The sequence below is a fragment of the Rhyacophila brunnea genome, unplaced genomic scaffold, assembly GCF_057557595.1.
Source record: "Rhyacophila brunnea isolate RB1 unplaced genomic scaffold, BYU_Rbru_1.0 scaffold_12, whole genome shotgun sequence".
NCBI classification, from domain to species: domain Eukaryota; kingdom Metazoa; phylum Arthropoda; class Insecta; order Trichoptera; family Rhyacophilidae; genus Rhyacophila; species Rhyacophila brunnea.
In genome coordinates this window covers 12940275-12961579 of record NW_028232774.1, presented here as the reverse complement: position 1 = coordinate 12961579, position 21305 = coordinate 12940275, and the positions used below count along the sequence as shown (strand labels likewise).

Here is a 21305-nt window from a genome sequence, read left to right as displayed (position 1 = left end):
TTTTACGACCATGTACCTCATACTGGGTGCAGTAATACGATAGAAAATCAGCTAGCCAATGTCCACGTGGAAATATTTTTTTATAAATTCGACATTATCAACGCGTTGGTCATTTAAAAAGCCTGCGTGGGTCTGTGTCTGACCCGCAGGTCATAGGTTCGCCATCCCTGATCTAGAAGCTACTTAAAAATATTATTGTTACAATTATAATGTTAACTATAATTAATTACGATTACAATGCAATAATTGATATTGTATTCAGTTTCACAAAGACTATCGCAGGAGTGGCACAAGGTTCGTAGTACCTCTTAAAATTAAATATTTTTCTATTCAACCTGAAGTGATTTTAAAAGATTTGTTGAATAAATAGTTGGCAAGAAACAGAATCTACAAAATTAAACATTGAAGCCGTACTCTGTTAATAAACATTGGATATTAAAAGGTAAATGTATAATAAATTATGTTTGTGACTAATATCATTATGCAACATTTATTGAAACTTTTAGACCCCTAGTCTACGAGCAACTAATTTTTATAAGTCAAATCAAGTTAGTGACCAATCAGTCAAAATTTAAATGGATGCTGTTTTTCTTTTATTCCTGTATATTCTTGTTTTGGTGCCATCTTCTATTGAAGATTGGCAACCAACTTACAGTACATCTCCCTATTCAACGTACAAAGGTTGTGTAGCCAAGAGAATCTCCTTCTACCTACGCTTTTGCTGCCTTTTACCTTCTGTACATTATGAATTGGAGTCAATCATACTTCCAATTACAGAAAATGTGGCCAAAGTATATATGCAGCTTTTCTGTGTTTGATAGTAGCAAGTATTCTTATCTTATTGTGTAGTCATAAAACCTCCTCATTGATAATGTGATTAGCCCAGGATATCTTCATGGTCCGATACAGCCACATCTCGAAAGCTTCTAATCTTGTTACTGTCTATTCCTTTAAAATCCTGGCTTTGATTCCGTAGACATAGCACCATTTAAAAAAATGGCACAAAACCCCCCTCCACATACAATACACCCACAAATTCGGTCAATTGAGGTAAAAATCAAAATAAAATTTGTAAATTAAAAAATAGATTAGTGCACATTACTTCTTTCAGTAAAAAGCCCTATTTGTAAAATATTATAAGTATGGATGATCACATTTAGAAAGTTTTCAACTATCTCAGGGGTTCACAAACTTTTTCGTCAAAGGAACGATTTTGAAATCAAAAATATTTAGCGGGCCGAGCCTTCTTTTGTAAATATTTTCTGTTTTTAAAAAACATAAGGCATAAGAATAAAAAAATATTTCATTGTGTAGTCTTATATTTTTAACTAAATATAAATTATTATTACTCTCATTAATATACTAAAAATACTAATAAAATGGGAATGGGACGACTGGACTCCGGACAATTGGACGCCGCACTGTCGTAGACACGTATACAGAACGTAGACGAGGTATTTTAATCAGTTACTATCTACTACTTAGTGGTTTTAATTCATTTTACTCTTAACATAATGTATTCTTTATTGCGGATTGAGAATCACCATATGCCTAAGGCTTTATATAAACTAAAAAACTCTTTTTTCGTTGGAACTTAAACATATGCACGATTAAATCATTATTTACGTCTGCATATTTACATTCTCACCAATTATTAAATCATAATATAATCATTTAAATATAAATAATAATATTAAATATTTTTTTAAAGTACCTATAAGTAAGTACCTAACGTCTATTTATTTTCGAATTCCGTGGTGTCCAGTTGTCCCGGCGCCAAATCGTCCTAGACCCAATAAAATACTAAAAATGTGATTTATGCTTATGGTTTATTTGAAACTAAATCCTGCAATCTAGGCTCAAAGTTTGCGGTTGTCACAAAACAGATGCAATATGGTTGTCTGTTAATTTTGATCTTAAGTTTGATTTATTAATGCTCATTGTAGAAAATGTATTTTCACAAATATTAGTACTTCCAAATAAAGAAACCATTTGATGAGCATGTTTAACTATATTTGGATATATACCCCAAGTGAAAGTCCTCATTCTTGCCAGAGGATATTTAATTTCAAATGTAATTTTTAATATTCGATATGAAGAATAAAAAATAATACAGATTTAACATAAATCTTGCAGGACACATCAAAAAGTCACGCGGGACATAATTGGCCCCCGGAACACACTTTGTGAACCTCTGATCTATCTAGTAACTTTCTTCTATTTCAAATTTGGCTTTTACATGTCTGTTTATCGTCGCCCTAGGATTGGTTTGTCGAATAGACCAAATGTCAAATGTTCAGGAGACGAAAAACAAATTTGATTATCCTATATTTAAATACATGAAGGTATTTAAATTGTTGTTTTTACAGCATATGAATGCGGTTTTCATTACAAAGCAATTTAAAGAAAAGGATGGTTCTGGTCCATTTAGAGACAAAAAATCATTCTGCATTCAAAGGTCGATTTCGACAAAAACGGATTTTCGACAAACCAATCCTATAGCGATGTTATGTTACCCTAGATGAGCTTTTAACAGTGCATATAATCCAGAATTTTCCGATACGCTTTTACGTACAATCTGTGTGAATTTTCTTTGCGTATGTTCTGAAATATTTATGCTAAAAAGTACGAATAAAAAACCAGTTTGACTAATACTCTATACCTACCACTGAACATAATTGTTTATTAGCTTTGGTCAATTTATGACAACTGAAAAATATATACATACCTTTATAATTTGATTAGGAGGTAGTTATTTTGTAGGGAAAAGACTTGAAATATGTCTTGGGACACTGAGCGAGCAAAACGGACTGTGCTGGTGGTGGAAGACGAATGGTCGGACAAACAGATGGCTCGGCATGTGGCCAAGAGTCTCAGTTACGAGAACACCTTCACCCTTCTCAATGTGCAGGACGTTATCACGAAGGCCACTATATGGAGACAGTTGATGCCTCGAATACAGCCTTATTATGGTAGGTTGTTCTATTTGTTTATGACGGAAGAGTTTGGACTATATATAAAGTGATTCGGATTTACATGAACTTTCTATTATGCGAAATGGCTACCTGCTGTTAATGGAGTAGCTTTTGTTGTTTCCTTAGTTATATGTTGTTTGCATTTAAAAATTTCTTTTTGGCATCTAACATCTGTACTTTGTTTCATCTCTAAATAAATACCAATTAATTAGTTGCACGCATAGACTATAGATACATCTAGACGCCACCCGTTGCATTGCTAAAGGAAGCCGCGTGCCGTGCGTTTGGTTTATGGGCAAGCGAACACATTCATCTACAAATGTTCGAGACCATAGACCATTTCGCTAGTGCTCGCCCAAAGTGCTCGCACTTAGACGCTCAGAATTAAAATATAATTTTCTATTTTTTTACGTTATATAGTATTTTTAAGCGGTCAAAATGCAACCATTAGGTAAAGATATCCATAATTTAAGCTATTTTAAATAAACACTAGGTCACTGATATTAAAATATATAATAGTATACAAATATATTATCACGAACATGTATCAACTTACCTATGAAACGTAATACCATCTTCTTGAGTACGGCTACCATATTTTAATACAACACACAGAACCATCTTTTCTACTTAATTAACTAAAAATATTTACCACTGACTTTATGTTTAACACAAGAAATAGCAATTTTAGCAACACGGTTATCAACGCTTAGTTATGCAATAAGCGAAGACTTGCCGGCTACACCGTAGCAAAACATCTCCCAGATCTGTAAACCTTTTATCTTACTCTAGCGCGTATCGCAGAGATTATAAGAGTACCGAATACTTTCTCACTCGCACTTATGCATCGTTTTTGTTCAGGCCTTGGTTGCACGTTATTTCACACTGCATATTCATTTTTAGCAAGTCTACACTTTTATGCTTTGAGATTTATTTTCTAAGGCTGTACTGATGAAAACGCCTTGTAGTAGCGTCACAAGCATAAAACAAGTTTTTTAAACAATCAACCAACAATTTCTAGAATATACGTTCAGTAAATAAAACATAAAAACACCGTCGTCATGAAGTGTTATTGTACAGAAAATTCTCTCTAGATATAGTCCAAACACAAGGCCGACTACAGACAGGCACTGAATTGCTAATTACGATGGTAGTGTTTTTATCAAGCCAGGGTCTTTCTGTGATTATTTCACTACGACTACTACATACTCTACAGTTTCACTACCTACACTAATGTAATTGGGCGTCATTATCTGTTGTGGTGATAAATATAAATACAATCGAACTTGGTTTATTACGAGGAAGATGGGACCGACGTCGCAATTCGAATTTTTTCCTTAAACAAGCATGGAATTCATAAACTACAAAAGAAGTTGTCGATTATAATGAACGCTGGTAGGTACCTACTGACTTCAGTTTGGATTTTGTACATGAAATTTCAGCCATATGCGTGGATATTTTTTCAATGTTATCGGCGAAAACACCAATTAGGTACTTAGACACTTAACTAGTATCATAAACGTAATCCGATCCCGGCGGCATCGGTCTAGGGTCGGATTTTATTGCTTAGGGTCGAAAATGTTTTTAACTGATCGACACATTAACAGTTTTATGAAAATTTTCGACGATATTTTTGCTCGGTATATCCGATAAGTAGGTAGCTCATTATAAAAGTGAATAAATGTATGGAGAAAATCATAAACTAAAATGTCAACGAATGTTTCCTCATTACATCCGAGATCTCGCTATGTCTGTGATCGTAATAACCGAGTTCGACTGTAATTATTTAAAAAAAATATCACATTATATCGACTGTGTTTAGGAAAAAGGGCGTAACCCTCGATTTTTCGAAAAGTGCTTTTATTAGGTATTAATAATATATACAACTAAATACACGTTCTGTAAAAAGAAAGTAAGCCGCAAATGCCGATTTATTATTTTAATTCAGGTTTAGTTATAATTTAAGTTTAATTAAGTTTTAATTTAAGGAAAAAAGCATTTACCCTCAATTTCAATGATTTTTCTGTAATAACTCTTTAATTATTAGTAGATCGAAAATATATTACACCAAATCATCAATCATCATACACCCAATGTCTGTGATTATTTTTTTTTATTAATATTAAACCAAAATCATTAAAAAAATGTTTTTTGCCTCTCCTGTGAAATTTGTTCTGTGTGGGTTACGCCCTTTTTCCTAAACACGGTCGATATAAATAATCATATCAAATATACCTACATCAAATATCATATACTTATATGTATTATTCTTTTTTATTTTAGCGGTAAAATGCAACTACAATCCGGTAGTTTTGGAGGTGTTGGCAGCATTAGGAATGGGGTTCGATTGCGCCTCAATGATAGAAATTGATAAGGTTCTTGCTACAGGAATCAATCCGAAGTGAGCTTAATGTCATTAACTAACATATACAAGGATTTATTTCGAATTTTTATAATCATTCTCGAATCGTTTTGTAATAAATATTGATTAAATAATGTTGTGCTTGACTGAAGTGCACAATGAAGATCATTTTCTTATACCCACCACCTTCTTGTTCATTTTTATAGCCACCAAATTCATAAGTTTTATTTGTTTGTAAACAGCTGATGCACCTTGTAATATAAAATATAAGACTTACAGCACCTGTACACGTGCATGGAATTACTGTCCGCAATAGTGCTTATTACTATCATGACAATAACTTTTTACACGTAAAAGTGCTGACTGTCTCTCCAATCTCATTCTTCAAGAGTAAGCGAGACGCGAGGTTATCATTTTATACTACTATCTGACAAGTCATATTGAAAATCGGTTAAGGTCAAAATGAGTAGTTCGTTTTTTTACCTGCATGTTCGCATCTATCGCTCTATCTATCAGATCGAAAATAATTTTACTTGCCCGCAATAAATCATCACAATTCGGAAGCTTCCAAACTTGTTTGATTAATGCACGCAACCTTGCCAACTGCAGGATAATACATGTTTCCCCATAAATTTTCTAACTGTGCACAGTATATCCATGCACATGTAAACGAGGTATTACACTTGAAATGTATCTACAGTAGAACCTCACTAATCCGGCACTATCTGACTCATAATATAGTTATAAATAGCTGGTATAAGAACACGCCAAACATACATCACTTTTTGCGAGAAAAAACAGAGGAGTTTTATAAAAATTAACCAAAAAGGACGACATCAGAAATGCTTTAGAGCAAGTTATGGAAAGTTGAACAAAAATGCTATTCACTTAATAAGCACACTTTCATTCTTATTTTCCACATTAACATAGTACCTACCCACATTCCAATAATCTGGCAGATTATTTTTATATAAGTAGTGCCAGGTTGGTGAGATTCTATTGTATAAGTAAGTATGTTTATACTTATACCTATGTAGAAATAACAATATCATAACAGCAAAATCAAGTAAAAAGGATACATATTTCAATTGAATAAAAATCTCAATTAGAAGTAAATAAAAGTTGAGGGTCCCAGGTTCGAATCCTGGGTTTGAAAGTACACATTGTTTTTCAATTTGTGTAGGAGTAAGAGTTTGGACCTAATAGGTTGAGCAAGTGGCTGGGCTGACATCCATTTAAATCCAAAAAAAAAAAAAATCTTATTAGGATCGGACATGGTCAGAAAAAATAAAATAAAAGACAAGTTGAGTTACTCACCACAAAGAATTCATGAACTACACAATTGAAAGGAGGTATTGAACATGTCAATGAACAACCTATATGAGAGAGAATGAATTCATTGAAGAATGGATCTAGAGGAGATTTTAGGAAAATGTTACCTTTGCAATATACAAGCACAACAATAATTTTTACATTTTGATTTATGCTTCTATTGGGTTTTTTACACTCGGATTATGAAAAACATGCATCTTTACGCTTTCCGGTGAAGCTACTATATTATTTTCTTTATAGAAAATGCACGGATAAGTCAGATTTATGAAAATCAACGTGAAATGTATAGGAACACAAAACTGGTTGACACACACAACCACAGGTCATTAGATGTTTGAATTAATGATTTTTAACATAACCATATTTCAGATTTTTCTCCTGTCTTTGTTGTATTATTATGATTAATGTAATTGTTTGTATTTCAGTCGAATCGTATTTGCTCATACCGCAAAACCAAGACCTCATGTTCTTCATGCTCGTCGTAGTGGAGTTGACCTTCTTACCTTTGATTCACACACTGAACTCCTGAAGATTAAAGTCCTTCATCCAACAGCCAGGTAATACGAACAACTAGATTAGGTTCTTCGTAATATTAAGAAATCTTCTAAATATATCTTAGTCAATATTTGTGACAACCTTGCTGATACGAGTATGAAAACTTTTTTGTCTAATCAGACCATTCGATACTTATATACTAGTTGAAACAATTAAATAATATTGGCCTTTATTTTTGCTTTGAAGTATTATTATCACTGGATAAATATTTCGTTAATATTTTGACAGCTACAGGCTTATGCACAATGTTATTTTTTTTATATAGATTACTGGTTCGTATCAGATGCGATGCTATGATTGTAACAAATCCTTTGGGTCAGAAGTTTGGATGCTGTCCATATACCGAAGCTCCAGCACTGTTAAAGACAGCCAAAGAACTTAATATTAAGGTAATACTGTTTTTAACACCCTGAAATAAAATTCAACAACCACACACGTAAGATATTGGTGAAGGGTGACTTTTGGAAAGAGGTAGGCTGTGGAAATATACTTGTGAGATATACTTACGGGCAATAAAGAGATAATCCGATATTACTACTGATGAATAGGTACACACTAATGACAATGACACACTAAATCGATGAAATTTCAATAGCTCACTGACGATATAAAACTGAACGATGAGCTTAAATTATGGATTTCCCTAAACATTCATACACGCAACATACGCTCTCAATATGTCATCTTCAAAAAAACCCGTTGTATCGTATCTGCTCCACAACAATTTACAATTTTACCGGTCTAAAATACTTATATTATATTTAAAACACTGACGAATGACTTCGGTACAATAGCAGATAATTTATCTACATTCAGAAAATACAATAATACGCTGCATTTAGATCACAAATTAAAATGACATTCATGAATATCATCAACTGACATAACTGATTGAATAAATTACAACTATTTTTAATTTTTAAAAACAATTTTTAATTATATCTCATTTAATCCAATAGAAATAATTTTTTTAATTAATCATCTTATGTATTTATTATTTATGTATATATATATATGACAGACATCGACAATAAACATATTCCTAAAGAGTGTAGGGCCTACAGTAAGCGTATTCTGTAGCGCTTATAGATTCAGTTCAAATTTACAGACATGCTTGATGTTATGTGACATCATAGCGATACAAAATGTAGATTGGATTCTGTCGATAGAAATCCGAAGCTAATTCAGTTAAAAATAGATGGCGCTTGTGGCCACTTATTTTTTATTCGAAACTCAACTAAGTTAAAGGGTATTATAAATTCTGACGATAGATAACTCTCAATTGTTTTATATTTTGCATACATATTTTTTATTTACCTATTTTAATATAAATTAAATACTTGAAGATATATTTTTCTTAGAAGGTAGGCTTTAAATAATCGCTTAGTATGGAGCCTTCGCCACTGACGTAAAACACAAAACACCTAGTATATTATAGAACAGTTTAATGTTATATTTAAGAAACAGACCCGGTCTTAGAGCGATTGGCCCAATCACATCCAATCGGGCCTCGCACCCTAAGTGAGTCGCAATAAAAAGGAATGGAAATGATACCGGCCTTTCTCCGTCAAGGAGAATGGTGAAGGCCGTTTCACTAGCAGGCCAGAAGCGGGGTGGAATTGAGAGACACGGACGTTGAGGTTGTTACTGGCAGTTTATTATATCGCTATGCAGGGTAGTCGTTGGCGGTGGGTTGGTCATGGCGATGGTAATGTCGGTTTGGCGGGCTACAGACGCGGCGTCGCTGGCTGTTAGCTTGAAATCTTGTGGCTTGGGATGCTTGCTTGGCGCCGACGCGGTCTTGTTGGCTGGAGAATTGCAGATGCTGGCTGGGCTGCAGATGCTTGTTGCTCCGCGTCTGAGGCGAGAGAAGAGATGCTGGCTGGTCGACGTCTGATACGAGAGGATCGGGGCTTGCGGCTTGGCTGGAGATGCTTCTTGTTCGGGGTCCGAGGCGAGAGAGAGCTTTTCGCGCCCATCCAACTGACAGATTCGCGGCGTCCTGTTTGTCGTGTTGGTCGCGAACCTCCCTGTTTTACCGACGGCGCTGTTTCGAGCGGTCGTTTTTGGTAGACCGCGTCTATGGTTTGGCGGGAGCGTAGACGAATTCGAATTTCGAATTTTTTTTGAGGCGGGCTCCGCTCAGCCGAGGGTTGCAAGAACCGCGAAGAGTGGACGTAGGCTGTGGTGTAATGGGAAAGTTGATGGTTCGGTCCGCCCTTTGAGGTGGTCTCCTGTGGGAGACTTCCATCTGGTATCAAAATGATAGACTACAGTTGGTTTTCAATTTTGTGAATTGAAAAATACATTCAAAATTAGCTCATTCACATCATAATTTGTTTCTTTGTTTCTTTATTAAACACCACAACAGGCCATGAAGCCCAATAATAGTGGTAAAATTCCCAGGCTTGAGGAATTTATAGTTTATAGTTTGAATAAGTATGAGTAAATACATAATTAGTTGATAAAAAGTCTAAATAATTTTTAAATAGTTTTTCAAGTAAACCATTCATACTGATAAGCAATGCGCAACCCGTTTTTGGAGAATAAAAATTAATATACCTAGAGACCTTGTGCTCATAATCCAATTGGGCCTCACACTTATAGGACAATAGGACCGACCCTGTTTATAATTTATTGAGACCTATAGCATTCTACTATCAATCCTTTCCAAAATCATTATAATAATTATCCATTTCGAATGATATTGTATTTTGAATTTAAATTGATTGCGTTATATTACGGTAATATTATTTACATTATATTTGAATATCATTAGGAATCAATGATGCAATATTTTAGTGACAAAGAAATATCCATGTGTTTTTAGCATCTTTCGATCAAAATATTTTTATTTTAACAGGTGGTAGGTATTTGCTTTCATGTTGGTTCATTGTGTGGAGAACCTGAAGCTTACAGTAGAGGTGCTGCCGTCTCCAGGCGGCTTTTCAATATCGGCAAAGATTTCGGCCATCACATGGAAGTGCTCGATATTGGAGGAGGCTTCCCAGGAGATAGAGGGTCTTCAATAGAACAGGTATTCATTTCACGATATTATGAGTTATTATTTATTAACTCTGTCAAAACCGTGAAATATAATTTACAATCTTCAGTTATATTGTGGTGGCATTTTGAGTATCACTGGAAGATTATATTCATTTTGATGTTGTGTTTGAATTTCAGATAGCTACTGTTATAAATCAAGCTATTGATGAATACTTTCCTGTTTCCTGCGGAGCCAAAATCATCTCTGAACCAGGACGCTTTTTTGTGGCATCTGCTTTTACACTAGCATGCAGTGTTCATTCAGCAAGGGTGATGCCAATTTACCATGATTCGAAGAGTTTCAAAAAGACTTCTCCAAATGTATCAAAAGCCAATGTGTCTTCAGATAGTAATTTATATCAAAGAAATGAAAACATAGCTAAAGCTACAGAAAATAGTAACAAACAATTATCTCCAAGGTTTACAAATGATGATAACCGAAACAAATTCTCAATCGAAGGAACACGTAACATATCCCAATTAGTTTCATTGTTTGATCAATTCTCTATGGATAACAACAATAGTAATTATAAAAATAATTCTGTAGATCCAATGAATATGGGAAAAACTGGTGATAACAGTCAAACTTATCGAGGTAGATGCGATGAAATTCTAAAAGAAAGTAGAATCTTGGCTCAACATGAAACAGTCGAAAAAGTAACCGCTGTACATATTGGTGTAAATGAGAACTCCCGGAGTGATAATGAATCTTCGAATGAAGAAGCACAGAAGTCAAATGGTCTTTGGGATGACTGCATTGCAGGTCCTAGCCATGGAAGTACGCCGTCATATAAAAATGGAATTGAAGAAAAGAAAACAGATAAGCACATTATGTATTTCATGGATAATGGATTGTATAGTTCATTTGCTGGACTTGCTAGCAATAGACTTGTTATTGAGCCAGAGCCTCTCGAGGTAAGATCGATTATAAATATATTTATTAATTCGAATGGGTAGTAATAGAATATTAATTTGACTATAAATAGAATACTATCATAATAATTTCAATATGTAGTTTGAACTGAATAAACGAAAGAGCTCACAAAACAAATTACCAATTTTGACAACAAATTGATTTTGATAAATTGACCAATGTAATAATATTTTATTGACAGATAAAACGAGTTGACATAAAAATAATTAATAATTCCTATTGTCAAAATATATTGAACAGTTCGGAGGGCGATAAAAGTGATAAGTGAAATTTCTGTGATGGAAATTAAACTAAATAATTTCAAACGCATCAGAATCATAATAATTATTCTTTATTGAACAAACATAATTGGCATAACACATTTGTTGGAATCCTATGGATACAGGTCGGAGTCCTGCATCGTACAAATATGTTTCAAAATAATTGTTTTAATATTTATGTATGTTTCTGAGGGTTTCGAATTATGTATGTTCAATATTGAATAAATAGGATTTGTTGGCCTACCGTGATTTCTCCTAGAGTCCCTCCGGGGCAATCTGTCCATGGTTATTAGTTTGTTTTGCTTTATATTTTTTAGGATGTGGAAGGTCCTCTGTTGCCAAGTAGTCTGTGGGGCCCGACGTGCGACGGAATTGATATAGTGGCCAAAGACATTTTGCTTCCGGCACTGCCTCTGCCCAGTTGGTTGCTGTTCCACAGCTTCGGAGCGTACACCACCACAACTTCCACCAAGTTCAATGGATTTGGCGAGCCAACCGAGCATGCTTTCGTATCCAAAGCAACATGGTATGTATAAAAGAGTTGATATATTATTACATAAATAAAGGCCCAAATGTAAATATACGAGGACCTAGCCCAACTACATAATATGCTACGAGTTGTCTATTTCCACAACCGATAAATGCAAAATTCAATATTTTTTGGTTAACGTTTTGTATTTTAAGCATGAATAGATTTTTACCAGGGAACAAACAAATAATGGGAACTGAAATACCTTACTGGTGTGTTGTGTTGGTGTATTTTGAAGGTTGCAACACACTATTGCACATCTATGTGTGGTTCATTTTCGTAGGACACTCACATATTCAAAACCCTGAGTCAAAATATAATGTATTGGAGCCTCTTCTATTTATTAATCTGTTCTGTGATTTTAATATTGTTTTCATTTTTTCCATCGTATCATATTTTAAATTAAAAAAATATGCATTTTTTTATTATCTTATAAACCCTGTAGGTATTGCAATAAATTTTATTATAAGCAAAATGTAACTTAGTATTTGGTATCTTCTTAAGGCCATTGGACCCGTTTTTTCCTGTCTTCTCGGAATCGCGGAAATGATAAGCATGTTTAAAACGAATTGATACACAATAAACTCTTTATTTATTTAAAATCTAATAAATAGTATTCAACTAAAACGTTCTGTGTCATTAAAATTTTTCGAATCGCTTTACTGTCAGAATCAGTTTTTCTATGTCTACAAAATTGCAATGGTCAGATGTTACCAATGATAGCAGGTGTGAAATTCATTGCAGCGGTGGTTAGGACTAGTGGATATTAGGGGGATGATACATGGGTATCATATCCGTATAATAATGTCAATGATTCACTTATATAAATGACTCTAACCTCGATAATTTGTCACCCTATCTCTAACATTAGTTGTAGGGTAAAAATTACTTAAATTACCATCTACATTCACAGATGTGTTGAGTAGGTATTTTTATTTTCAGTAGTCCATATTTTATCAAGTCTTTGCTACCTGGAATTTTATTCAACAGTATGTACCAATATTGTATGCTGGATTTTAATAAAATGATAATTTTCTTTTATCCTAAATCATCTTTGGTATTTACCTATAAACATTTATAATCAACAGGAATAAATTAATGCAGCTTGGTCACTTCAGAGGAAAACACCGATTGACAGCAATAGTGGCACCAAGTCTTCCGCCGACTCCTCTGTCACCAGTATGGCCACCTCTCTCAGCTCTGACGACTCCGAGAACATTAACATCAGCATTGTCCACGAAGAAACCAACAGTAATCATACTTCCCGATAAGCATTCACCGCTTTACATAGTAGCATCTCCGACATCTACAGTCCAATCACCGATAAACGGCAGAAGTTATTCAACGTACCCGTGTATCACTGGTTCAGCTTGCTTGCTACGGTCGTGTCTTTCTCCATCTTCTACAGTTTTCCCTTCATCTCCTATGAGAAGCTGTAGAACTCCATCACGTATATCGCCAATGCCGGGTCCGTCCACATTAACTGGACTACAAACTCCGCCGTCGGTATTAAATAATACTAATTCTCCAATTAATAGTGACGATACACAAGAATCAATTTCTTCTGAATCATCACAAGAGTCTGATTTTGCCAAAGAATTGGCTATCGTGCTCTCTCCTATGCGTTTTGAAGTACCTATTCCTACTAGTCCAAAACGTATTTGCGAATCACCTACACCAAATAATTCTCCTAGGGTAAGTGCTTACTAAAATATAATACTTCCATGGATAATGAAATTTCCATATTGCACAACTAAATAAATATTTTTTTGGTATCCTATTCTCAATCCAATGTTTATTGTTTGATCCCAAAAATATTCTATAATATTAAATATATGCATTAAATTTGTGTTCGTAAGATATTGTCTTTGTGAAACATTTATTTTATTTTTTTACTATACATACTATTTACAATTTTATTTATGAAATATTATATTCTTACAACAATTAAATACTATATCTACTAATAAGAGAATATTGATAATGATAAAACGATGTGGCAGGCAATCACTATACATGAATTGATTTTTAAATGATGTATTTTATGTCAGATATATTCGAATTAATTCTTCTTGCAATACTGATGTGTGTAATAATTATAAGCATAGATTTTTCCTTATGAAATATTATGTGTAAATCAGCTAAATATTTTTATAAGATATTATGATAAATGAATAGATAACGTGTTGTGTAAATGTAAGATTTTTGTATTGTTGTTTACATTATAAAACTATATTAATTGAAAGTTTATTTTATTCATACTAGTTGACTTACCAACATTAAACTATTTTATAAAAAATAACTCGTTATTTTATTAAGATTCCCTTGGTTGGTGAAGTATTTACAGGGGACCCAAAACTTATTCGGTCCATGACACGAATGGGGATTTTTTTCCGGTGCCCAGTAAGAATTTGTGAAAAAATCACAAAAAGGCCACCCCCCGTTTCTTTTCATACGATACTTGCTTTATATTACAGTACGTCTGTGGGGAATGAGCACAGTTTGGGAACTGCTGGTGTAGACGATTTAGGTACCATTTGAATAATAATTTTACCTTTGTTTCTAAGATCATAGTATGGGCCTGTACAATGTGGAGAATGGAGGTTGTTTTTTTTTTACGAGAGATTGATGTTAGCCACTTGCTCAACCTATTAGGTACATACTCTGGGTCCGAACACACAATCAAAAACACGTGAATTTTTTTCCAGACCTGGAACCCATAAAATTATAGGCTGATGTGTTAAGCGTCGATGACATTGAACTTTACAAGCTATAATCTGCTTGTAAACTCGCTCAGTGTCATCATCGAACTAGTTAACAAGCAGACTAAACAATCTACCGAGAAAAGTTGAAAGCCGGGGGGCTACTTTACTCGCTACTCACTGGCATGTAGGCCGATCTGCGTCTGCGCAGTAGAGCGATAGTGGCGAACCTGCCGGTAAAAAAACGAACTACTCAATACGTCCTGTCAAATAGTACCAAAAATGATGGTTTCAACTCGCCTGCTTGTTGGCTTCTGAGTGGAAAGTTTTGTGTGGCATCATCACAATCGCACTAGCTGACTTTTAAACTCGCCGACTAGCAGCTTGCAAAGTAGCTCAATGTCATTGACGCTTTACCGCTCGGCCATTGTAGGCATACAACAATATTACAATAATTTTTCTTTATGAAAATAAAAACTTCATAATACTTTAATACAAATGAAGATTTTAAATGTATACCGGTTACATTGCAAGTAAGTAACAAAAATTCAGAAGCTTCAGAACTTTTTTGATCCATGCATGCAATCTTACATCTTCGATGATAATGTGTTGATAAAAGCATTTTGTTGTTATGGCAGTGATAATACATATTTCCAGGAGTAAGCCCATGCTTGTATAAACGGGGTATTAGGTCGCTTTGGATGTCTGTGTGGACAAGGGTCTTAGTTTCGTTTTAAGTTAAAATATTTAGGCTAATTTAGGTTTCAAAGAGGAGTATAAAATAGATTTGTAAGAAAAAATAAAACAATAATTGTACACCAAATCTTTAAATTTAATTCATAATAAAAGGAGTCAATCATTGTCACATTATTTAAAACATTCATTTCATTTTTTTTTTAAATGCAATAAATAAAAAAAATAACAAAAGTAAAAATAAAATAAGCTGCACAATATATATCACAAACAAAATATTGTTGTTTATTATTAAATAACAAAACAAAAGATGTATTTACATAATCTCAAATACTTCATATTTTTATTATAGCCAATTTGAGGTCACCTGGCTTAATTATTATTTTTTTATTTGCAGTACAATAATAATTTACAAAGACTTTCAAAAAGCTAAACATTATCTAAAAAGAAAACAAATTTATACAATTTTAATACATAATTAATATTAAAGTTTGGAAAATAAAAACAACACCTTTCACAATTATACTTAACAACCATTGTGCATGTAATTTGAACTTATTAAGAGAAATTACAGGACTCCGTGACAAACAATGCTCCAGAATAGTTTTTTAGTAACGTGTATATCAAAAAAATTAAGAAACCATTTGTTCTACATTTACAAAATTTGACACAAAGCCCTAGAATTCCTGTGTTTAAAAACCTACTACACTACAACTAGACCTACCAGCTGTATGACAAAATGGGAAAAATGCAATGTCACCTTATTTATTCATTGAAAATGTATATCACATTTTATTTATTCTAATAATATGTCTGTTCTCGAAGCTCAGTATACGGTTGCTCTGAACAATAAGGTGCCTTGACTTTTTACCGTAAAACAACACTGTCAGAATACAAACGTCAAATGGTTTTAACCAAGTACATGTCAGACCCAGATAATACACATTCAGTTGAATATTGTTCCTGCCATTTCTATTCGGATAGTCAGCTTTCTTTGCAAAGTGTCATCTCCCGTAACATCAACTTTCAGCAGCGGCAACTTTGTGTCCTACAAGGCGGCTAAATACCACCCACAGTATATATACGGCGGAACTATGGAATGTTAGCATGACCTGGGCAAATACAGGTCGACGGGGATTCTTGAAGGCGCCATGTGGTGTCCATGCTCGTTACAAAGGAGAAAATGTGGACTATAAAGATGTTCCAGCCAGCCAACATTATTGTAGTAATAGAGGGTGGATTTGATTTAAATCCATTGACACTAAAACTGACAAAACGACCACTCTCCAGGTTATATGGTCTACACCAAATAATATCTCCAAAAAATTGCAGAATATTCGAGAGCTGTTTCTTTATTTGGAGTCTCAGGATGATTTTAGGTTGTTCTGTGCTCTGTCTAATAAAAATACGAAGCATTCGGTGCCAACACTACATTTTGAAGGCATCAATTGTCTTCCGCTTCCTTGCCCTCAAGGTCCATGACTCGACACCGTACAAAAATATGGAAAACATTAATAATTCACGAGCATCATTATTTTCGTGGCAATCATTGTAATGTGAATAAAATAAGACCATTACCCATTCCCAATTTGCCAAAATCAGCTATTACGGTTTTCTACTGAAATCATTTGTAAATTATTTGTAATAATAATATACCTATTCAAAAAACTTAATGCGTTCCACCAACAAACAAGCTTTTATAGATACATCTTAAATGTAAATTCGAGTATAATTATGTGTATGTATATATTTTTTTCATTTACTTTTTCATATGAAGAGTTTATAAACATTATCAAAGTTACATTATGTATACATGTACAAGTATTGAAATATCTTTTACCTATACATAATATCTAAGAAACAATTAACGAAATAAAGTAACTATTGATTCACAATACTAATTATAATAGAATGCTTTGCAATACGTATCAAGGAAAAGAAAGCCTCATTGACGAGCCGACCAATAAATTGTAAAATAAATAGAAAAATTATTATTGCAATCGTATTTTTCTAAGTAAAGTATTAACATGGTAGACTGGATTATTGTCAAAAAACGACCTGGAGATAGTATCTAATGGAATGTAGGTGCCTTTGTTAAAGGCAAATATTGTCACCCAAGCAAATGTCACAATCAGTAGAAATATGTATCAGTTTTGAGCTGCAGAAACATATACTTTTTAAACTGGCAAAGGTCAATAAGGCTGCTCCTTGTTAGAGAATGATTAATTGCACATTTAATACTTACTATTTATTTATTATTTCAGACGTGGAAAAATTTTATTACAACATAACACTGGGATATTATTGAGTCTGTAATCATGACCAATATTTGTATAAACATAGGTTATTAGCGCCACACTTTGGAGAAATATGAAAGATCATTTAATATCCAAATTTAAAATAAATAGAATGTCGTTGGTGCAGGGACAGCCCTTTTGGCACCCTGAGAAAATGTTTTAGCGAAACATGATAGAGAACTTCTATCCATGTACAGAATAACAAAGAACACATTTCATAAACTTGTTCAGCAGTTGTAACTAGCTATAGTACCGACTACGAAATTTACCAATAAGTGGCATGTCAAACGCATAGTGTTCGTACTGTGCAACTATGATATGCTTGCGGCTTATAATACAAATTTACGACTGCAAAACTACCTGGGAGAGGCCTAAATGGAACAAAATTGTACATGACCAGTCAAAGAGTAAACATATAAAAAACTATGTTTCTGCTAATAGTGACTTTTGCCTGAGCGGAAAATATGATATATTACAAAACACCAATAGTAATACAATTATGCAATAAATTTATTGAATTCTTCAAACTGTGACGTACTAGAAAACTTATTATCACCAGACGTCTCTTGTAGTTCGTGAATTGTTTCGCTATTGATATTAATTACTGCACACACAACATAAAATTACAAGGAACATTGCTCCAAACATATTTCAGCAATTTTCTAAGGAATTATGTGTTGTTATTACATACTGTTTTTTTAGTGTTTTATAATATACATATTACATTAACTTGATAATAAAAATAATGACTAATCGTCAACTTTGGAAGTATCATTATTTTACAATGTGTTAAAATATTAACATATAAATTCATTATAATATAAAGGGCCATAATTTACAAAACAATTGTTCAATCGGGGGGGGTTCATTGAAAATTGATTGAAAAAACTATACATAAGACAGTTTCATGTACCTAATATAAGAGACATGAATGTATATTTGTTTTGTTTTGAACATTGTCTAGAAAAAAACATAATCCAAATAAATAGAGAAAGTAAAGAGGATTTTTACAATATCCACATCTACAGGATATTTCACTAATAGTATATTTTTAAATATGAAATAATATATTTTGAATAGGCATCTCTTCATTAATCTAATACAATAAGTCATTGAACTTTGCGGGAATAAAAAGACTACATATTTTGTGAATTGCCTAAAGCTGTGGACTTATTTTGCAAACTTTCAGTATCTTTATCATCAAAGTGAATAAAATTTCATTGAAAATTCCTCCAATGCATAGCTTTCGAGACTAAAATATATAATTTGATAATGCGGATGCCTTTTTTATTTGTTGAGATTGACTAGAAGTGATTGGAAATCCTTTTCTGTGATACGGATAATGACTATGGTCGAGATGCATCGAATGTCACGAATTGCAGTACTTTAATTTGCCCTTTAAGATGCACATAAAACTAGAGATAGTTGACATCTGTCATTTGCGAATTGCAATTATTTGCGCAAACTATAATAACCGAAAAGGTATTTAAGCTAATATTTATAGTATTGATGTATATGTAAAGATGAACGACTAGCAGTATTTAATACGTCGTATTGTATTATCTATCAACATTTACTTTCGTAAACACACAACCTCTTAGAACAAATAGGAATTTCTTGCCATGTCAATAAAAATATATGAATCCAGTATACTTTACTAGGTATACAGTATTCACAGAGGGTTAATTGATTCAGTCCACTGACAAAGCAATGATTAAATTATAATCATTGATTTATATTTATTCGATTTATTTTGTGCCGTTTAACACAATTATTTTAGATTCTTCTAATATAGAATTCTTTATATAGAAATTTATAAAAATGGCAAGAATTCTGACTTTGTATGCAGCATTGCAATATATTTTGATGTATGTAAGTCATTTTGATATTGTTTTGATTTAACGTTACTCAGCATTCCGTGCATGTTGGGCTAGAGCAAGATATTGCCTAGAAGTGTCAAATTATTCAATTTGCCTTCACAGGTTATTAAATTATCACAGGTAGTTTTGAATTGTTTTATCGTTATATTAAGAGCATACATAAGAGAAACGGCAAATAATTTTTAACAATAGGTGGGACGAAATTTCGCATTCGTCACCAATCGCCGAGCGGCATTCGAGGTGAGAGCATGTCAATTTTTTCGTGATGGCGTCGTAAGAATATATTCTTATATCGTGGAAAGATGACTAAAAAACGTTACGCCTGTACTCGAAAAAGAAAACATGTCAATGAATATATTATTATTACTAATATAACAATAAACATAACACTAAATGGACGCATGTTGAATTTTTATGACAAATTATGTTCCGCTCGGCACGCGTCATTAGCACAATCCGTTACGATCTTTTTAGACTGTGCCTCAGCTGAGGTATAACCTTAATGGAAAGATTAACAGCACAGAAAGTTTGCAAAGCAAGTCTACACAATATAGTTTATATAACAAAATGTCTTTTATCTTCATTAGATAGATATATATATATTATATATCTTAATAAGCGGATTCTTAAAATATTCAAAATTTACTGCAGTTATTTATTTTTCGTAGTTATAAAATTTTGGTAGTAGAAATTTGTAAAAATATTGGCAAAAGCATTGGGAGAGAAGCCAGTACAACAGTATTAAACGGGATTCACTGACAGAGCCATAATAAATAATATGTTTATACTTACAATACAAATAAAATACCTATATAAAATATCTGCGGTCAAGTGTTATTTTTCTTTAGAAGAATTTCAACATTTAACTTCTCCCTGTAAACCGATAAAAAAACGCAAAGGTACATTTTACAAATTAAACTAAGTAAAACCGTATACTCATCTAAAATTACCAATTTTTTACTTATCATAAATTGACCGAAGACCATAGATATATAGGCTTAATGAATATTTCATTGGTTTCAAATATGCAGTTAGTATTTTTAACACAATATATAGATAGCTCTGTCAGAAAAGCCGTTAATAGGCTATGCACACACGCAATGACAATCGTCGTGTCGACTGCTGCGCGTGCAGTGATGACACAACTTAAAAAACTGTCTCTACGGTTTAATCGTACATATTATGTGCATGCTCAGTGGCAGAATTTTTACACAGCGTAATTAATAAGCCACATCGTAACGTTCCTTGATCTGAACCGATTCAAAGTTCCATTCCGGTGTTCGATTACAAGTAAGGGATGACCCGTAAGGTGTGACCGCTTTGAGTGACGTGGCGAGTGAAGCGTTAGCGAGCCGCCCACCTCTGCACTGCCTCTTCCCATTCGGCAGCTTGCGCGGCGAGGGCTGCCAATTCTGCGCCGCCCTGCATACAAAAGAAATGCTCAGCACTTGCACATGTGCAATTTCGCACACTGATTTAGTTACTGCTATCTAAATGCAACATTAATGATCAATGACATTGCTTTTTCGAGAAAGAAATTAAGTGTAGATTGTTTAATATTCCGTGTTAAGTACATAGCCGATTTCCTACTTATCGACAGCAGAAGTGTTATACAATTTATTAAGCTAACGAATTTTGGTGCGGTGTAGGTGAGGGAATTTAAATAATCTAAACATTTATTTACATGTGTCGGACATTGGAATACTTTTGTTACCAAGCCGAAACCCAACGTACTTTTCTA

At 33.4% G+C, this 21305-nt stretch overlaps 2 protein-coding genes across 5 annotated transcripts in view; one reads left to right on the top strand and one right to left on the bottom strand.

Annotated features, from left to right (window-relative positions):
• The first annotated feature begins 2779 nt into the window (after positions 1–2779).
• Positions 2780–13263, top strand: LOC147077787 (ornithine decarboxylase 2-like). Its single transcript, XM_085940075.1, has 9 exons — positions 2780–2972; positions 5259–5376; positions 7095–7226; positions 7490–7613; positions 10088–10261; positions 10408–10539; positions 11083–11184; positions 11781–11972; positions 13111–13263. Exons 1-9 carry the CDS (start codon positions 2780–2782, stop codon positions 13261–13263), a joined length of 1320 nt encoding a protein of 439 aa, XP_085796201.1.
• Positions 13264–20227: 6964 nt separating this feature from the next.
• Dyb (Dystrobrevin) overlaps positions 20228–21305 on the bottom strand; it is a 73543-nt gene continuing 72465 nt past the window's right edge. For all 4 annotated transcript variants that reach the window (XM_085960819.1, XM_085960820.1, XM_085960821.1 and 1 more), the window contains one exon: positions 20228–20986. The gene's annotated coding sequence lies outside the window, so the exon portion shown is untranslated. The remainder of the gene's footprint in view (positions 20987–21305) is intronic.

Bases quoted from the DNA above. Each gene is read 5' to 3' on its own strand.
- LOC147077787 (XM_085940075.1), top strand. From the start codon at position 2,780: ATGTCTTGGGACACTGAGCGAGCAAAACGGACTGTGCTGGTGGTGGAA. The intron at 7,227-7,489 runs GTAATACGAACA...TTTTTTATATAG, and splicing joins GTCCTTCATCCAACAGCCAG to ATTACTGGTTCGTATCAGAT. The intron at 11,973-13,110 runs GTATCCAAAGCA...TGGTCACTTCAG, and splicing joins AGCCAACCGAGCATGCTTTC to AGGAAAACACCGATTGACAG.